The sequence below is a fragment of the Paramisgurnus dabryanus genome, chromosome 9 (genome assembly GCF_030506205.2).
Source record: "Paramisgurnus dabryanus chromosome 9, PD_genome_1.1, whole genome shotgun sequence".
NCBI classification, from domain to species: Eukaryota; Metazoa; Chordata; class Actinopteri; order Cypriniformes; family Cobitidae; genus Paramisgurnus; species Paramisgurnus dabryanus.
Window position 1 is genome coordinate 38,377,294 of NC_133345.1, and position 13,381 is coordinate 38,390,674.

General features: G+C 36.7%; 1 protein-coding gene across 1 annotated transcript in view; it reads right to left on the minus strand.

The window, feature by feature from the left end:
• The window catches only part of cngb1a (cyclic nucleotide gated channel subunit beta 1a), a 35,674-nt gene that overhangs the window by 9,466 nt on the left and 12,827 nt on the right, over positions 1–13,381 (minus strand). Inside the window, exons 19-28 of the mRNA XM_073815664.1 lie at positions 10,560–10,728; positions 10,330–10,360; positions 7,536–7,683; positions 3,697–3,795; positions 3,443–3,597; positions 3,094–3,309; positions 2,768–2,976; positions 896–946; positions 375–461; positions 231–295 (exon numbers count right to left, since the gene is read on the minus strand). Coding sequence (XP_073671765.1) covers positions 231–295; positions 375–461; positions 896–946; positions 2,768–2,976; positions 3,094–3,309; positions 3,443–3,597; positions 3,697–3,795; positions 7,536–7,683; positions 10,330–10,360; positions 10,560–10,728 — 1,230 coding nt within the window. The remainder of the gene's footprint in view (positions 1–230; positions 296–374; positions 462–895; positions 947–2,767; positions 2,977–3,093; positions 3,310–3,442; positions 3,598–3,696; positions 3,796–7,535; positions 7,684–10,329; positions 10,361–10,559; positions 10,729–13,381) is intronic.

Sequence of the window (13,381 nt, forward strand, 5' to 3'; positions counted from 1 at the left end):
TTTAGATAAGATAACTGTACGTGTGAAATAAATATATGAAACTATTTTTGAATTATGCTTAAGAGATAAAAGCAGTGCAAAGTTCACATGACTGGAAAGAAAAGTGACAATCTGCTGAATATCACATTTTAAGGTAAACAGTAAATAGTGACAGATTTTAGGTGCACTGTTTCTTTAAGAGGCAGTAACTGTGTGATATGGTGTCCTCTGGTGGTGATCTGTGGTCTTACCTATAAATATAAGCTTTGCTCATCACAGCTTCCAGACGATCATTAAACTCAAAGAATGCATGGTACTGCAATATGAAAATGCAAACTTTACGTTTAATCACAGAGTAAATTTGAATAAATGTGTGTGTTTGTGACATATCTCACCTTAAGAAGGCGAGGAAAGCGCAGAACTGATTTGACACCCGTGAAGACGTACAGTAAATCCAGAGGAAAGAGACTGATCACATCCATCTGAAACAAACAGAGAACATATGAAAACAATCAGCATAGAAATCTCTTTAAATAATAAAACGAATGCTATTTGTTCAGTAAGTGCCTTAAAGGGATAGTTCACCTAAAATGAAAACTCACTCTTATTTTGTTACAAACCTTTATCAATTAGTTTGTTCTGCTGAACACAAAGGCATATATTTTTAATGAAGCAGGAAACAGAAGCACCATTGACTTTCATAGCAGGAAAAATTCTACTATGGAACTGAATGGTGCTCAAAAACAGTTTGGTTACAACCTCAAAATATCTTCCTTTGTGTTCAGCAGAACAACGAAATCAATACAGGTTTAGAACATTTTGAGGGTGAGTAAATGATGACAGATTTATATTTTTGTGTGAACTATCCCTTTAGCAAGATAAAAAAAAAAATGCTGGCATGAAATAAAAGATTGACCTTAAATCGTTCAGTTTGCATGTAGTGCTCTCTCATGTCCTTTTTGTCACACTAAAGCAAACAAAACACAAAAAAAACTATTAATAGCATTAAGAAAATAACATGTCATTTAATACTTTAGCAATGTTATTAAAGTACAAAACATATAAATGACTTCTTTCCCCACCATTGACAAGTTCTCGTCAATTAAAAGAACACATTTGCATAAAAACGTGTTCCTGATAAGGTTTTATGGTAATCTGTAATACCGCGATTATCCCCTAGATGACTTACCTAATTTATAAAAAACTGAGGTAATAAAATTATTTACTAATTTTAAACTATGTGTATGTTTTGATAATAGCTCTGAATCTGATCTCTAACAAAATTCCTTAAAAAAAAGCTTTTTGCTAAATTTTTTTTTTTTTTAAGAAAAATACCCATATTTACGAGTTTATAAGCAGTGAAAAAAATATAAATAGGATGAAACGGTTTTTTCCCCATTTCATTTGCTTGTTTGAAAGCAGAGGGTCTGTTCTTTAATTTGATATATTTGTATGTTTATACAGGTCTCAACGCAAATAATTTTTTATACGGGCCCGGTTGGGTCAGTGGTTCAGGTTTTCACTTTTTTTTATTTTAAAACTAAATGTTAAATGTTAAAACTAATAATTCAAAAGTCAAATATAATTGTATACTTATACAACAGACATGTTCCAACGAAAAAAAAGGCTCCCAACGTTTCTGCTTTACCTGTAAACTGACAGCAAACTGTGCAAAATATTTTCATGTTTTACTCAAGTAAATGACTGCTTCCAAGATGTTGAATAATATTGATGAAAATATATTTTAGTGACTGAGGGTGAAGTACTGGTACTTTTTGACAAAACTTTTTACTAGCCCGAACGTCTCAAACACTTGCCCCGGGCCACAGGGCAGTCCATTATGTTGAGCCCTGTTATATATTTGCATTTTGTGAAACTTTTGTGAAAATCACAAAATATGCTGGTGGGCAACTTTAAAAAAAAGGCTGGTGGGGAATGAGTTAAGCACATTTATTTATATAAAAAAAATATTTTTGTTTTCCATTATCTAAACATCATTCAAACAAAATATTTTAACTTAAAGGACAAGTTCGGTATTTTAGACTTAAAGCCCTGTTTTCAGATTGTTTATGGTGAAATAGAATGGTTTTGACTGAAATTTCGACATTTTCGGCTGCCCTGGGAATTTTCGCGTGTTTGTGTTTCAGCTCAGACCTCTACAATGGGTTTAATGGTGCACTGGAACAATCCTTCCTAAAATGCATTAAACTTTCATTTACAAAGACGTGAAACTCACCGAGTGGTCAGGGGTGTTCACTGATATGCTCACACAAAAATCGCTCCAAAAGACGCATTCCAACAGGTTTTATCGTAGTTTTTACCAACTCCATTGACATGTATTAGTTGTGCTGTGAGGTACGGTATTACTCCGCGCCGGGAACTTTGTTTCTATTCTTGCAATTGGCAAAGGCGGATTAGCGCCACCACCTGGGCTGGAGTGTTTATTATTCAAGCTCTAAGCGGAAGAATTATTTAAACAAGATTATTTTCCTTCCCCATTGGCAAATGTTTTTCTTGTTTAAATTTTTTTGCTTCACAAGTAAATGCACTGTGCTTGGTTTTACAGTTTTAAAGATAACCACACCTGCATATTCACAAGTAAGACATTGATAAAATAAATTGAACAGATTATGTCAATAAATCATGAATTACTAAAACCCCTGTCAGTTGATGTGGATATCAGTTCCCCGGCTAAACTTGAGGAGAGTTAACCTCCACATCATCATGAATCCACACATTTCTATATTTCAAAGTGTGCTGTAAATGTGTAGTTCACTATTGACCTCACCACAACATCCCCTGCTCTCACAAACTGCAGTCTGGGCTGAAACACCAGGATGTCCAGAACGTAAATGGTGTCACAGAAGTAATCCATGAAAAGCCACCAGTGGATGTTGTCAGGTGTCTGGTACGGGAAAGCCCAGCGCACAGGGATGAGCCACACATTCCAATTCCAAGCGAACGTCACAAAGAAAAGCCAAACTACATAGATCAGATCTACAGAAATAAAGATCAGATAAAACACATTCATCATACAGTCAGAGAAAAACTACTTGTTGTCTTTGCATTAGCATCTTAAAGGTGGGACTTAGAAGTGACTGACTGTGATCTCACCTGTGTATTGGTCAATGCTGGATGGGAAGCGGTACTCCAGTATGACTCTTAGCCAATCAGGAATCTGAGGCATTTTGAACTGGGGAACTTTAAAATTGTGACCCATAAACTCATAGAATTGCACCTCCTCTTCTTTCTCCTCTTCTGCACCTTCATCTTTCTTTTCCTCTGGAGGTGGTGAAGGAGGTGGGGCTTCATCTGCCTTTTTGGCTGGAGCTGAGGTTCAAATATAATATAATTGAGCTAAAATATGAATGTGTCAATTCTGCAGTACTTAACTGCAAAAATATTTAAACAGGTTTTCCACAATCTATTTTCCGATCAGGTGTAGATTGAATGTTGTACTCACATGCTGATGGGCTCTCATGATCGGACTCATCCGGGTCGATCAGTTTGTCTTTCGCACGATCCGCTCGCTCTTTAAACAGCTTGACCAGCTCCTGCAGACGCTCATTCACCACTATACTTTTTTGACTGGCTGCAGACATGGGCCGCTCGGGTCCTCTACAGGAAATGACAGCATGTCACAGTGAAGAATGGAAGCATTGATGCTGACTTCCTTTTGAATGATAAAGTTAACTAATATACCAGCTCTTGACTTACTCATCCACACGGAGCGCAACAGTCTGGATCACATCCTCCTCCAGACTTGCTTTTGATTTACCTGCATCATCATCATCACCAACAGATTGGGGAATCTTTCTAAAGGACAAAATGTAAAAGGTACTGTCTTATTACAGTAAAACAACTGGGTAACTACAGGGATCCTACATCTTAAAGGGCACATATCATGAAAATCTGACTTTTCCATGTTTAAGTGCTATAATTGGGTCCCCAGTGCTTCTATCAACCTAGAAAATGTGAAAAAGATCAACCCAGTAACTTAGTTTTGGTAAACCATTCTCTGCAAGCATGTGAAAAAATAGCTCATTTAGATTTTGCCTGCTTTGTGATGTAGGTAGCGAGCCTTATTACAATAATACCGCCCCTTTATCTGCACTATCCAACCACGGCACTGCCATTTAGTGCAGAGAGAAAGAGAGAAAAAAATTGACAGCAGAATTGAGTTTAAATTTCAGCACATTTTTGCTCACACCTACAAAGTGGCAATTTTAACATGCTATAATAAATTATCTATATGATATTTTGAGCTAAAACTCTACAAATGTACTCTGGGGATACCAAAGATTTATTTTACATCTTTAAAAAATTTACATATGACCCCTTTAACCCTGATGGAAAATTCAGTTTAAACTGGTAGCTGTTTTGAGCGCAGCTGGTTCAAAAACCAGCATAACCACTGGATGCCAGTTTAGACCAAAACCCTTAAAATAAAGGTGCTTAAAGGGAAAGTTCGGCCAAAAATGATATTAAACCCATGATTTACTCACCCCCAAGCTGTCCGAGTTGCATATGTCCATCGTTTTTCAGACAAACACATTTTTGGATATTTTAGAAAATGTTTTAGATCTTTCAGTTAATTAAATGTAATGTTACGGGGTCCACCCATAGTCCACGACCTTCAAGTCCAAAAAAAGTGCGTCCATCCTTCACAAATTAAATCCAAATGGCTCCAGGATGATAAACAAAGGTCTTCTGAGGGTAATCCGCGCGGTGTTGTTGTAGAAATATCCATATTTAAAACTTTATTAACGAAAATAAATACCTTCCGGTCTGAAAATGTGTTTGTCTGAAAAACGATGGACATATGCAACTCGGACAGCTTGGGGGTGAGTAAATCATGGGTTTAATATCATTTTTGGCCGAACTATGCCTGCGATGTCATTGATAAAATAACCATTTCTGGTTCCTCGAAGAACCATTCAGCCAAACATTATTCATCTTCTAGAGGCCCCGTGAAGCACCTCTTTATTTAAGAGTGCAGTTTAAGTCAAATTTTCCAACAGGGTAGGACTAACAAATAATAGATGAAGAACAGCTTACTCTAAGTCCACAGCTTTGCTGTGTTAGAGACAAAAAATACACAGATTTTAGTTAATTTTGTTAATCTTTTATTAAAGTAAAAAATCTGATAGTAAAACTCAGACCTGCGTGACGTCAGATCAGTGCCGGTCCTAGATGCTGGGGGGCCCTAAGCAAAGCTTTGTGAGGGGCCCTCTGTCAGTGCATTCAGACCCTTATAGCATAGCACACATACATCTCGGAGACGTCTATTTGATGTCTGCGTTTACATCTGCAAGATGTCTTATTTAAATTGTTTTCTCATCTGCAATACGTCTGTGAGACGTCTCCTAAAAGATGTCATATAGACATATTGAAGATGTCTGCAAGACGTTTTTGATTTAGAATGTATGTAAAGCAGCTCTTTTCCTTTATAAGATGTTTTTACACACCAGATGTATTCCAGATCTCCAGATCTTTACCAGACATCTCACAGACGTACCTGTGCTATCTGGGTAAAACCCAGTCAATGTTGCTGTTAGTTAGTTGTTAACTAACCACATAGTGTATTATCTTATAGCTGTATAATATTCCCATATGCACATTACTTTGAAACCCTGACTGATAAACTTGCTGATTATAACATGAAACATGTATTTGCTGATAAGTTGTTTTGATTTAAAATGTGTTGTGAGAAGCACTAAAAAATTAACCTGATCTAAATGAATGTAATGAATCAAATTAAATTACATATAAATACATACTGTTAATACACAGGGGTTAAATTGGGATTTGTTATGTGGGGGGGGGCTCTGTGGGGAGGGGTACTTCGAGGGGTAACATGTTTAATACTGATGACAGCAAAGCCACTGGTGTGTTTCAATGACATTCTGGACCTCTGATAGGATTTGATAAGTTTCAGCTTTAAAAGAGCATTTCACCCGTAGAAACATTCATCTTTATTGAAAGTGTTATATTTGTAGTCGAAATGTAACATACATTTAGAATTTGGTGCCTATTTTACAGAGAAAAGGGGTGTTTGTAGTCTCATTCCCTCAACAAAGACATTGCACTTCCTTCTTTCAATGATGCAAAATGATGATTTTTACATCATTGAAAGAAGGATGTGCAACACTGAAATCTGTATTTCTCCAGTCTCAGCGGCAACTGAGGAAATGATGCATGACCATTCAAAAACATGACTGGAGTTCTAACTATACAAAGCTTAATGCAAATGGGTGAAGTGTCCCTTTAAAGCTGTCACAGAGGTTGACCCCAAATATTTTAAAAATAGTGTCTGATTTTAAATATTGCAAATCTATGAGTTTGACACCCTATATCCATTTGTTGCACATGTCATTATGCACAACTGATCAAACTTTAAAGGAAGTTAAAAGAATCAATCTCCTTGAATAATTCTAGGCATAAGATGCCCAAAAAGACTCAATTAACAAGATAAGGTACAACACACAGTACTGTATCAGCAACATGTCTTAGAAATTAGCCATAGAGATTCCCTATGCTGGTCAGCAGCTACAATCATATAGTTAGGTTTGATTTGTGTAATCAAAATACATTATTTTATTATCTATACAATGAGTTATATCCAGTGTTATCCAGTTAACATACTGTAATTAAACGAGTGACATATACTTTAATCCTTTACAAATTTCAAGTCTTCTATTAAGTTTTCTCGACGTGGGCACCATTCTTACCTCTCTCTCTCTCTCTCTCTCTCTCTCTCTCTCTCTCTCTCTCTCTCTCTCTCTCTCTCTCTCTCTCTCTCTCGTCAAATTATCCTCCACGAGAGCGCGTTCTTGAAGTTCAAAGGAAAAAGCGCGTGTTTTCGCGGCAATTGGGTCACCCAATTCGCGTCATTTGAATCGCCCCATGCTAGGACGCGTGTCTTTACATTGACTACATCTGCTCGCGCAAATCCTTTATCTTGTTCCCTTGCTTCACGTTTTTTTCCCTTTATTCTGCTCCAGACGGATAGCTTTGTCTTTGTTTTAAATCAATGGTGGGCATATAATATGCGCATCGTTACCAAATCACTCTTCTGCGTCATGTACGCGGCCGTTTCTAAATTTGAAGGCTGCAACCTCCGGATCATGTCGCATATGCGCGCTGCATACGTCATCAAGCCTGATTTATTTAAGTTAAATAAGCATTTCATTTGCAAGTCATAAGCATAATATAACAATTAACCATTAACTAAGAATAATAGTCAACATTATAATTGTTAATATTCTAAAATACGTTTTTATGACGCATATGCAGCCTACAAATGTGACCTCTGAAGGCTGCAGCCTTCGGATTGAGAAACTGCCTGCATGTTGTCCGAGTACATATCAGTGATTTAAGAAATCATTAAGTATTTTTAAAAACCCGCACAAATTCGGAAGTTTGCAAATTATTTAAATTATAGCGTCTTGTTTTCATTAAACATAATAATAATTTTTCTTTGATATAATGGTTTTAAATAATTCTGAGATCAAGGGGGCCCTCTAGTGGTGCGGGGCCCTATGCAAATTGCGTACTTTGCGTATAGGAAAGACCGGCACTGCGTCAGATTTTGTTGAGGAACAGTGAGGGTCATTGACTCTGGGGCCACAATGATTTGAGGAACCATCATCTCTCCATCCTCTACGTCCTCCACTTTCAGTGCTGGATTTACATGGGTGGATTCTGAGAACAAAAAAAAGTATCACTGAAAAATCATACACACTTTATTCCCTATACTCAAAATAAAGGCCACACAATGCCAAAGAAGAACCATTTTTGGCTGTATGGTTCCATAAAGAACCTTTAAAGGAAAATTCAATTTTTTTAAAAGAAAAATACAGATAATTTACTCACCACCATGTCATCCAAAATGTTGATGTCTTTCTTTGTTCAGTCGAGAAGAAATTATGTTTTTTGAGAAAAACATTGCAGGATTTTTCTCATTTTAATGGACTTTAATAGAGCCCAACATTTAACACTTAACTCTCAACACTTACAGTTTTTTTCAACAGAGTTTCAAAGGACTATAAACGATCCCAAACGAGGCATAAGGGTCTTATCTAGCAAAATGATTGTCATTTTTGACAAGAAAAATAACAAATATGAACTTTTAAAACACAACTTCTCATCTAGGTCTGGTCCTGTGATGCGCCAGCGTGACCTCAAATGCGTAGTGACGTAGAGAGGTCACGTGTTACATATATGAAACGCACATTTGTGGACCATTGTAAACAATAAACTGACACAAAGACATTAATTAGTATCATTCCACACACAACAACATCGGAACGGTCCTCTTTGACCTCTTGACGTCATGACGTATTTCGTGGGGTCACGCTGGCGCATCACGAGTTGTGGTTTAAAAGTGCATATTTGTTATTTTTCTTGTCAAAAATGACAATCGTTTCGCTAGATAAGACTCTTATGCCTCGTTTGGGATCGTTTATAGACCTTTGAAACTCCATTGAAAAAAACTGTTAAGTGTTGAGTTAAGTGTTAATTGTTGGTGTCAATTAAAGTCCATTAAAATGAGAAAAATCCTGTAATGTTTTCCAAAAAAAAAAACATAATTTCTTCTCAACTGAACAAAGAAAGACATCAACATTTTAGATGACATGGTGGTGAGTAAATTATCTGGATTTTTTTTAAAGAAAATTGACTATTCCTTTAATATCTGAAGAACCTTTCTATTACGCAAAAGGTTCTTTGTAGTGAATAAAGGTTCACAAATGGTTCTCTGAGGAACCAAAATGGTTCTTTTATTACTCACTTCACAGTTGGCTACAGGAATACACATCTTAGAAAAGTAGTGTACGTTATATCACAGTAAATATGTATTGTGTCTTGAAAAACTATATTTGAAACATGATTTGAATAAGGTACATTCCAAAGCACAGGACAGGACAGCACAGCCTAACACAGCACAGCCTAACACAGTCTTTTCACCTGAGATTGGAGGTTTGATGGCTTTCTGCGGAGGACTTAATAAGAAATAATTTCTCTTGCACTTTAGCATGATCTATTTAAAGCACTAAATCCACTAGCTACAGCTTCTAACTCCAGATCTACAGTGTGCTGCTGAGATGATCTACGTGGACTTGAGGTTGTTGAGACGGAGGAAAGCGTTCTGGAGGCGCTGTTTGGGTTTTTGCGAGAGCTCCTGGTACAGCAGCAGAAGGTCAGGGGACAGTGAGGGCAGCTTGGGCAGGGTAACATTATTCTTTTTGAGAAGCTGGCTGAAGTTGTCCAGGCATTGAGAGGCATACGGGAAGCGAAGAGCCCAGCTTTTTACACCAGAACAGCTAGCAGGCACTGCGGGCAGGCAGACATCCAGTTTAATTAATAGAAATATGCACCACAAATATCAATTTCTGATCAGCATTTTGTCGTGGTTTATTTTATCTGAACATCCTTTGAGATTTTTTCATTTTTGGGTGAACTTATCTCGTAACAGCATGATTAGATTTTATAAAAAGAGACTGATGGGGGTCGCACACCGAACGCGCAGCTTAGCGCCTTTTAGGACAACTCGGAGGTATGGTACACCAGAAGTGCACATTAAATTGCGCGGGCTTAGTCAGATAGCGTCTACTTCAAAAGGCAAAATATACATTAGCAGCCAATATTAATCATTAATGATTTGGGACAAATATGATGTTATTTAATGTTAAACTATGCGAGTGGGGCTCTGTGGCACAACAGGGATTTGAGCAACTTCCTGAGTTGTAGCTGGGCGCCGAGGACAGGCGCCACCTGTTGGCACCGGTGTGCGCATACTCATAGGAAACAATGTGTTCGGTTTTTTAGAGCGGTGCGGCGCTAAAATGATTTGTGGCTTGTTGTTTGTAATTTCTACGATGACAAATGCAGACATGGCTTTAATGTTTTAGTATTCTTACCTTATTAATCTGTTACATTTTGCTCAAGTCGTGCTGGCGAAGTTGTTCGATTAGCTTGGTCATCTGCATTTTCTGGATCAGATTCGGGGTTGTATTTGATAAGCTAGTCAAGACAATACTATCTCCTGTTGGCAGCTGATCTTATAAATATGTTAATTTTCCGTCACACGGTTGAGGTACTCGGCCAATAACAACGCACTGGATAGCTTTCCAATTGGAGCACACCACACTTTTCGAACCATGAGCATTAAAAATTGACGCAACAAGAGAAGCAACAATACTGTACGATATGTGGAAAATATTGTGTATTATAAAGAATTTGAAAACATTGTATTACACCAAACACATAAAAGATATTTTTGAGCAATGTCATAGGGGCTTTTTAATGTAAATTCATTTTATTAAAAAATAAAATAAATAAAAAACTGACCTCCACAGCTTTCTTCAAGAGTTTCCTGATCCTGTAACAGTAAATTACTTAAAATTTTCCAGTACCATATTTTAACACAAGTATTTCATTAAACAATCTTCTCTTTATGGACCAGAGTAATGGTTGCAATTTTTTTGCATCACTAGTTAACTTATTCCAGACAGTAATAGTGATACCGTGGTGAACAAAACAACTAATTTCTTTCTTAAAAATGTAAAAATGTCTGTTACCTTGTCCCTGTCAAGTGGTGAAGATGTGACACGCTCAGGTTGTGTGGTCACAGGTGGAGACGCTGTTTCTGTCTTTAATGGTTTGGGTGGTTGTGGACTATGGGTCATCTGATCTGAAGCTTCAGATTGATGTGGTGAGGGCTCTGCCGGACAGACGTCCACATTGCACCTGAACAGAGGTTTGAGGAGGAGTGTAGTCATGGCAACACAACCGGTCAATCACAAAATACACCAATTAGACCTGCAGGAACTTGCTGGAGAGGGTATGACCAAGATTTTTCAAGTTTTTTAAATGTGATTAACTCTACACAAGGTACAAAAGCTGTCACAGGAACAGGACCTTTTAAAAAAGTCAGTATGTGCTAATACAGTATGTGCTATTTAGGTGCAGATATGTACATTTGATACCAATACTGATGTACTATTATACACTCACTGCATGCAAACTTGTTGTTTTTGAAAGGGTATAATGAATAATCCATGTTTAATGTAAACAAACTAGTCTGGCCTGACATTTGTTTCGGCATTGTTTGCATGTGATGGCAAATTGGTGGCAAAAGCATTACTTCAACATGCACACTTGAGTTTAATTTACCTCAAAGCATGCAGCAGGTCTCTGTGATCTAGTTCTACATACAGTATGCTTAGCCTAAAAGCTTGTTTGGGTTTGGGCTTCAGCTGTGCTGGTTTATAGACAGGGTGGTTTATAGTGTGGTGAAGCATGGCAGGATAAAGCCTAAATTAAGCACCTGACATCATCTCCAAAATAACACAAAGTATTAGGTGGAACTCAGATGTGGGACACTATAATTTTAAGGCCTTTTTACAAGCTGTAGGCTACCATGTGTTTTAATTTCTAAACACACACGCACGCACGCACGCACGCACGCACGCACGCACACACACACATATATTTTAATGCAGGGTTTAAAGATGGGTGATATACTTTTGTAATGGGTTGGCCATATAAAATCTAAGAAAATAGCAAATATCTCAGAGATCATAATAATTGTATTCTTATATGGTAATATTGATCACATTTTTGTAATAATTATCAATGATTCTTAATATGAATACAAAAGGTAAAAAATGGTCTCTATTCACTGTAAAAAATTCGCAGCATTTTTTGTCAAATCAACACATATTTTTTGTTACTTTAATAATACAATTTCAACTTGAATTTATACGTTTTGTCAACTTTTTTAAGCCAAAACTTAAAATAGTAGGCTGAATTGACATGCAAAACCAAGTTGTTTTAACTTTTTTTTTTACAGTGTAGCTGTCACTGGGGCAGTATCCTTCCAAAAGTACACATTTGCACCTATAGAATTCACATTAGTACCTGAAAGGTACATATACAAAAGAGTTCATATTAGTAATGTACCATAGATGTGCATATTTGTACCAAAGAGTGCATATTAGTACAAAGTGCATATGGGTGATTCTCGCGAAATTAGACTCATGAGGTGTCATGAAACATTTTGATAAAAAAAGTAAATGCAAAGTAAGAGTATCAAAATAAGAAGCATACAGTTACAAACATCTCTTCACGTACTATTTTGTACATGATTTCAAATGACATCATACAAACCAATTTTGTTGTATTTTTCCAAAGTTAAGGGGAACATTTTCATTACCGCAACATGTCCATGACTGGATTTGGGTTCTTTGACATGGAAATATTTATAATTAAAAAATCTAATAAAAAAAGCTTCAGTGCATTATAAACATTTACAGTAAAGAAACATGTGGTATTTGGTGATCATTGGTAAATGTAGAGACAATAATAAGGAATATAAATGTGTCCAAGACCAATTTTCTCATCCTCCACAACAATTTTCAATCATTGTTTAAGCCCTCAAGGAACAAACATTTAAAAAAAACTTTTTTTGGAAGGGACATAATTGACTGTGACACTCAAGATGGCTGGTAAGCAGTTCTTATTTTTTCTCTCCAGATAAAAGTTGAAATTTTGTTTGACGTAGTACCTAGACAACTTTTTAGTTCTCATTACCGAAACACGAGTTTGTAAATGCATATATTAAATGTAATATCATGTTGCGGCAATGATAATTTTTAATAATGATAATCTAAAAAATTTAAAGAATTCTATAGGACATATTTTTTAATCCTCTAAAAATAATGGTTATAGTAAGTTCAGACCTTAATCTTATATGTGCAAAAAAAAATTGGTTTCAAGGGCTTTTTAAACATTCTGAGATGCTGGACACCTACTAAATCTGAATTTCGTGAGAATCACCCATATTAATACCTCAGAGGTACATACTGGTATCAAAGATTTTATATTAGTACCTCATAGGTACATATACTGATACTGATAGCAAAGAGTTCATATTAGTACAACAGAGGTACCAAATGTATACATATCTGTACATAAAAGGTCCCTATTGGTACCACAGAGTGCATATTAATACCTCAAATGTACATATTGGTACCAAAGGTGTACATATCTGTACCTAAATAGTACATATTAGGGCCTTTTTAAAGCGTACTGCCCCAGTGATAGGCTAGCTTGAGATCATTTTTGACCATGTTTCAGTGCAAGTGCGCAAAAATGAGAAAACCGTTATAAAAAACAGATCACATGACTTCAAGACAATGCTGTTAATGTCATGTCAACTGCTCAACTACAGGTGCCAGCTGGCCCAGGCTTCTAGCTGTATGCTGTTTAGCTCTGAGAATCAAGTCTTACTCTGTGATCTTACTATCCACATTCTCCTCCTCACTCTCTTCGTGAAGCGGCTGTAACCTGTACGGCAAGCCGAAGAGGACAAACAGCACCTCAGCTGACACGCAGCATA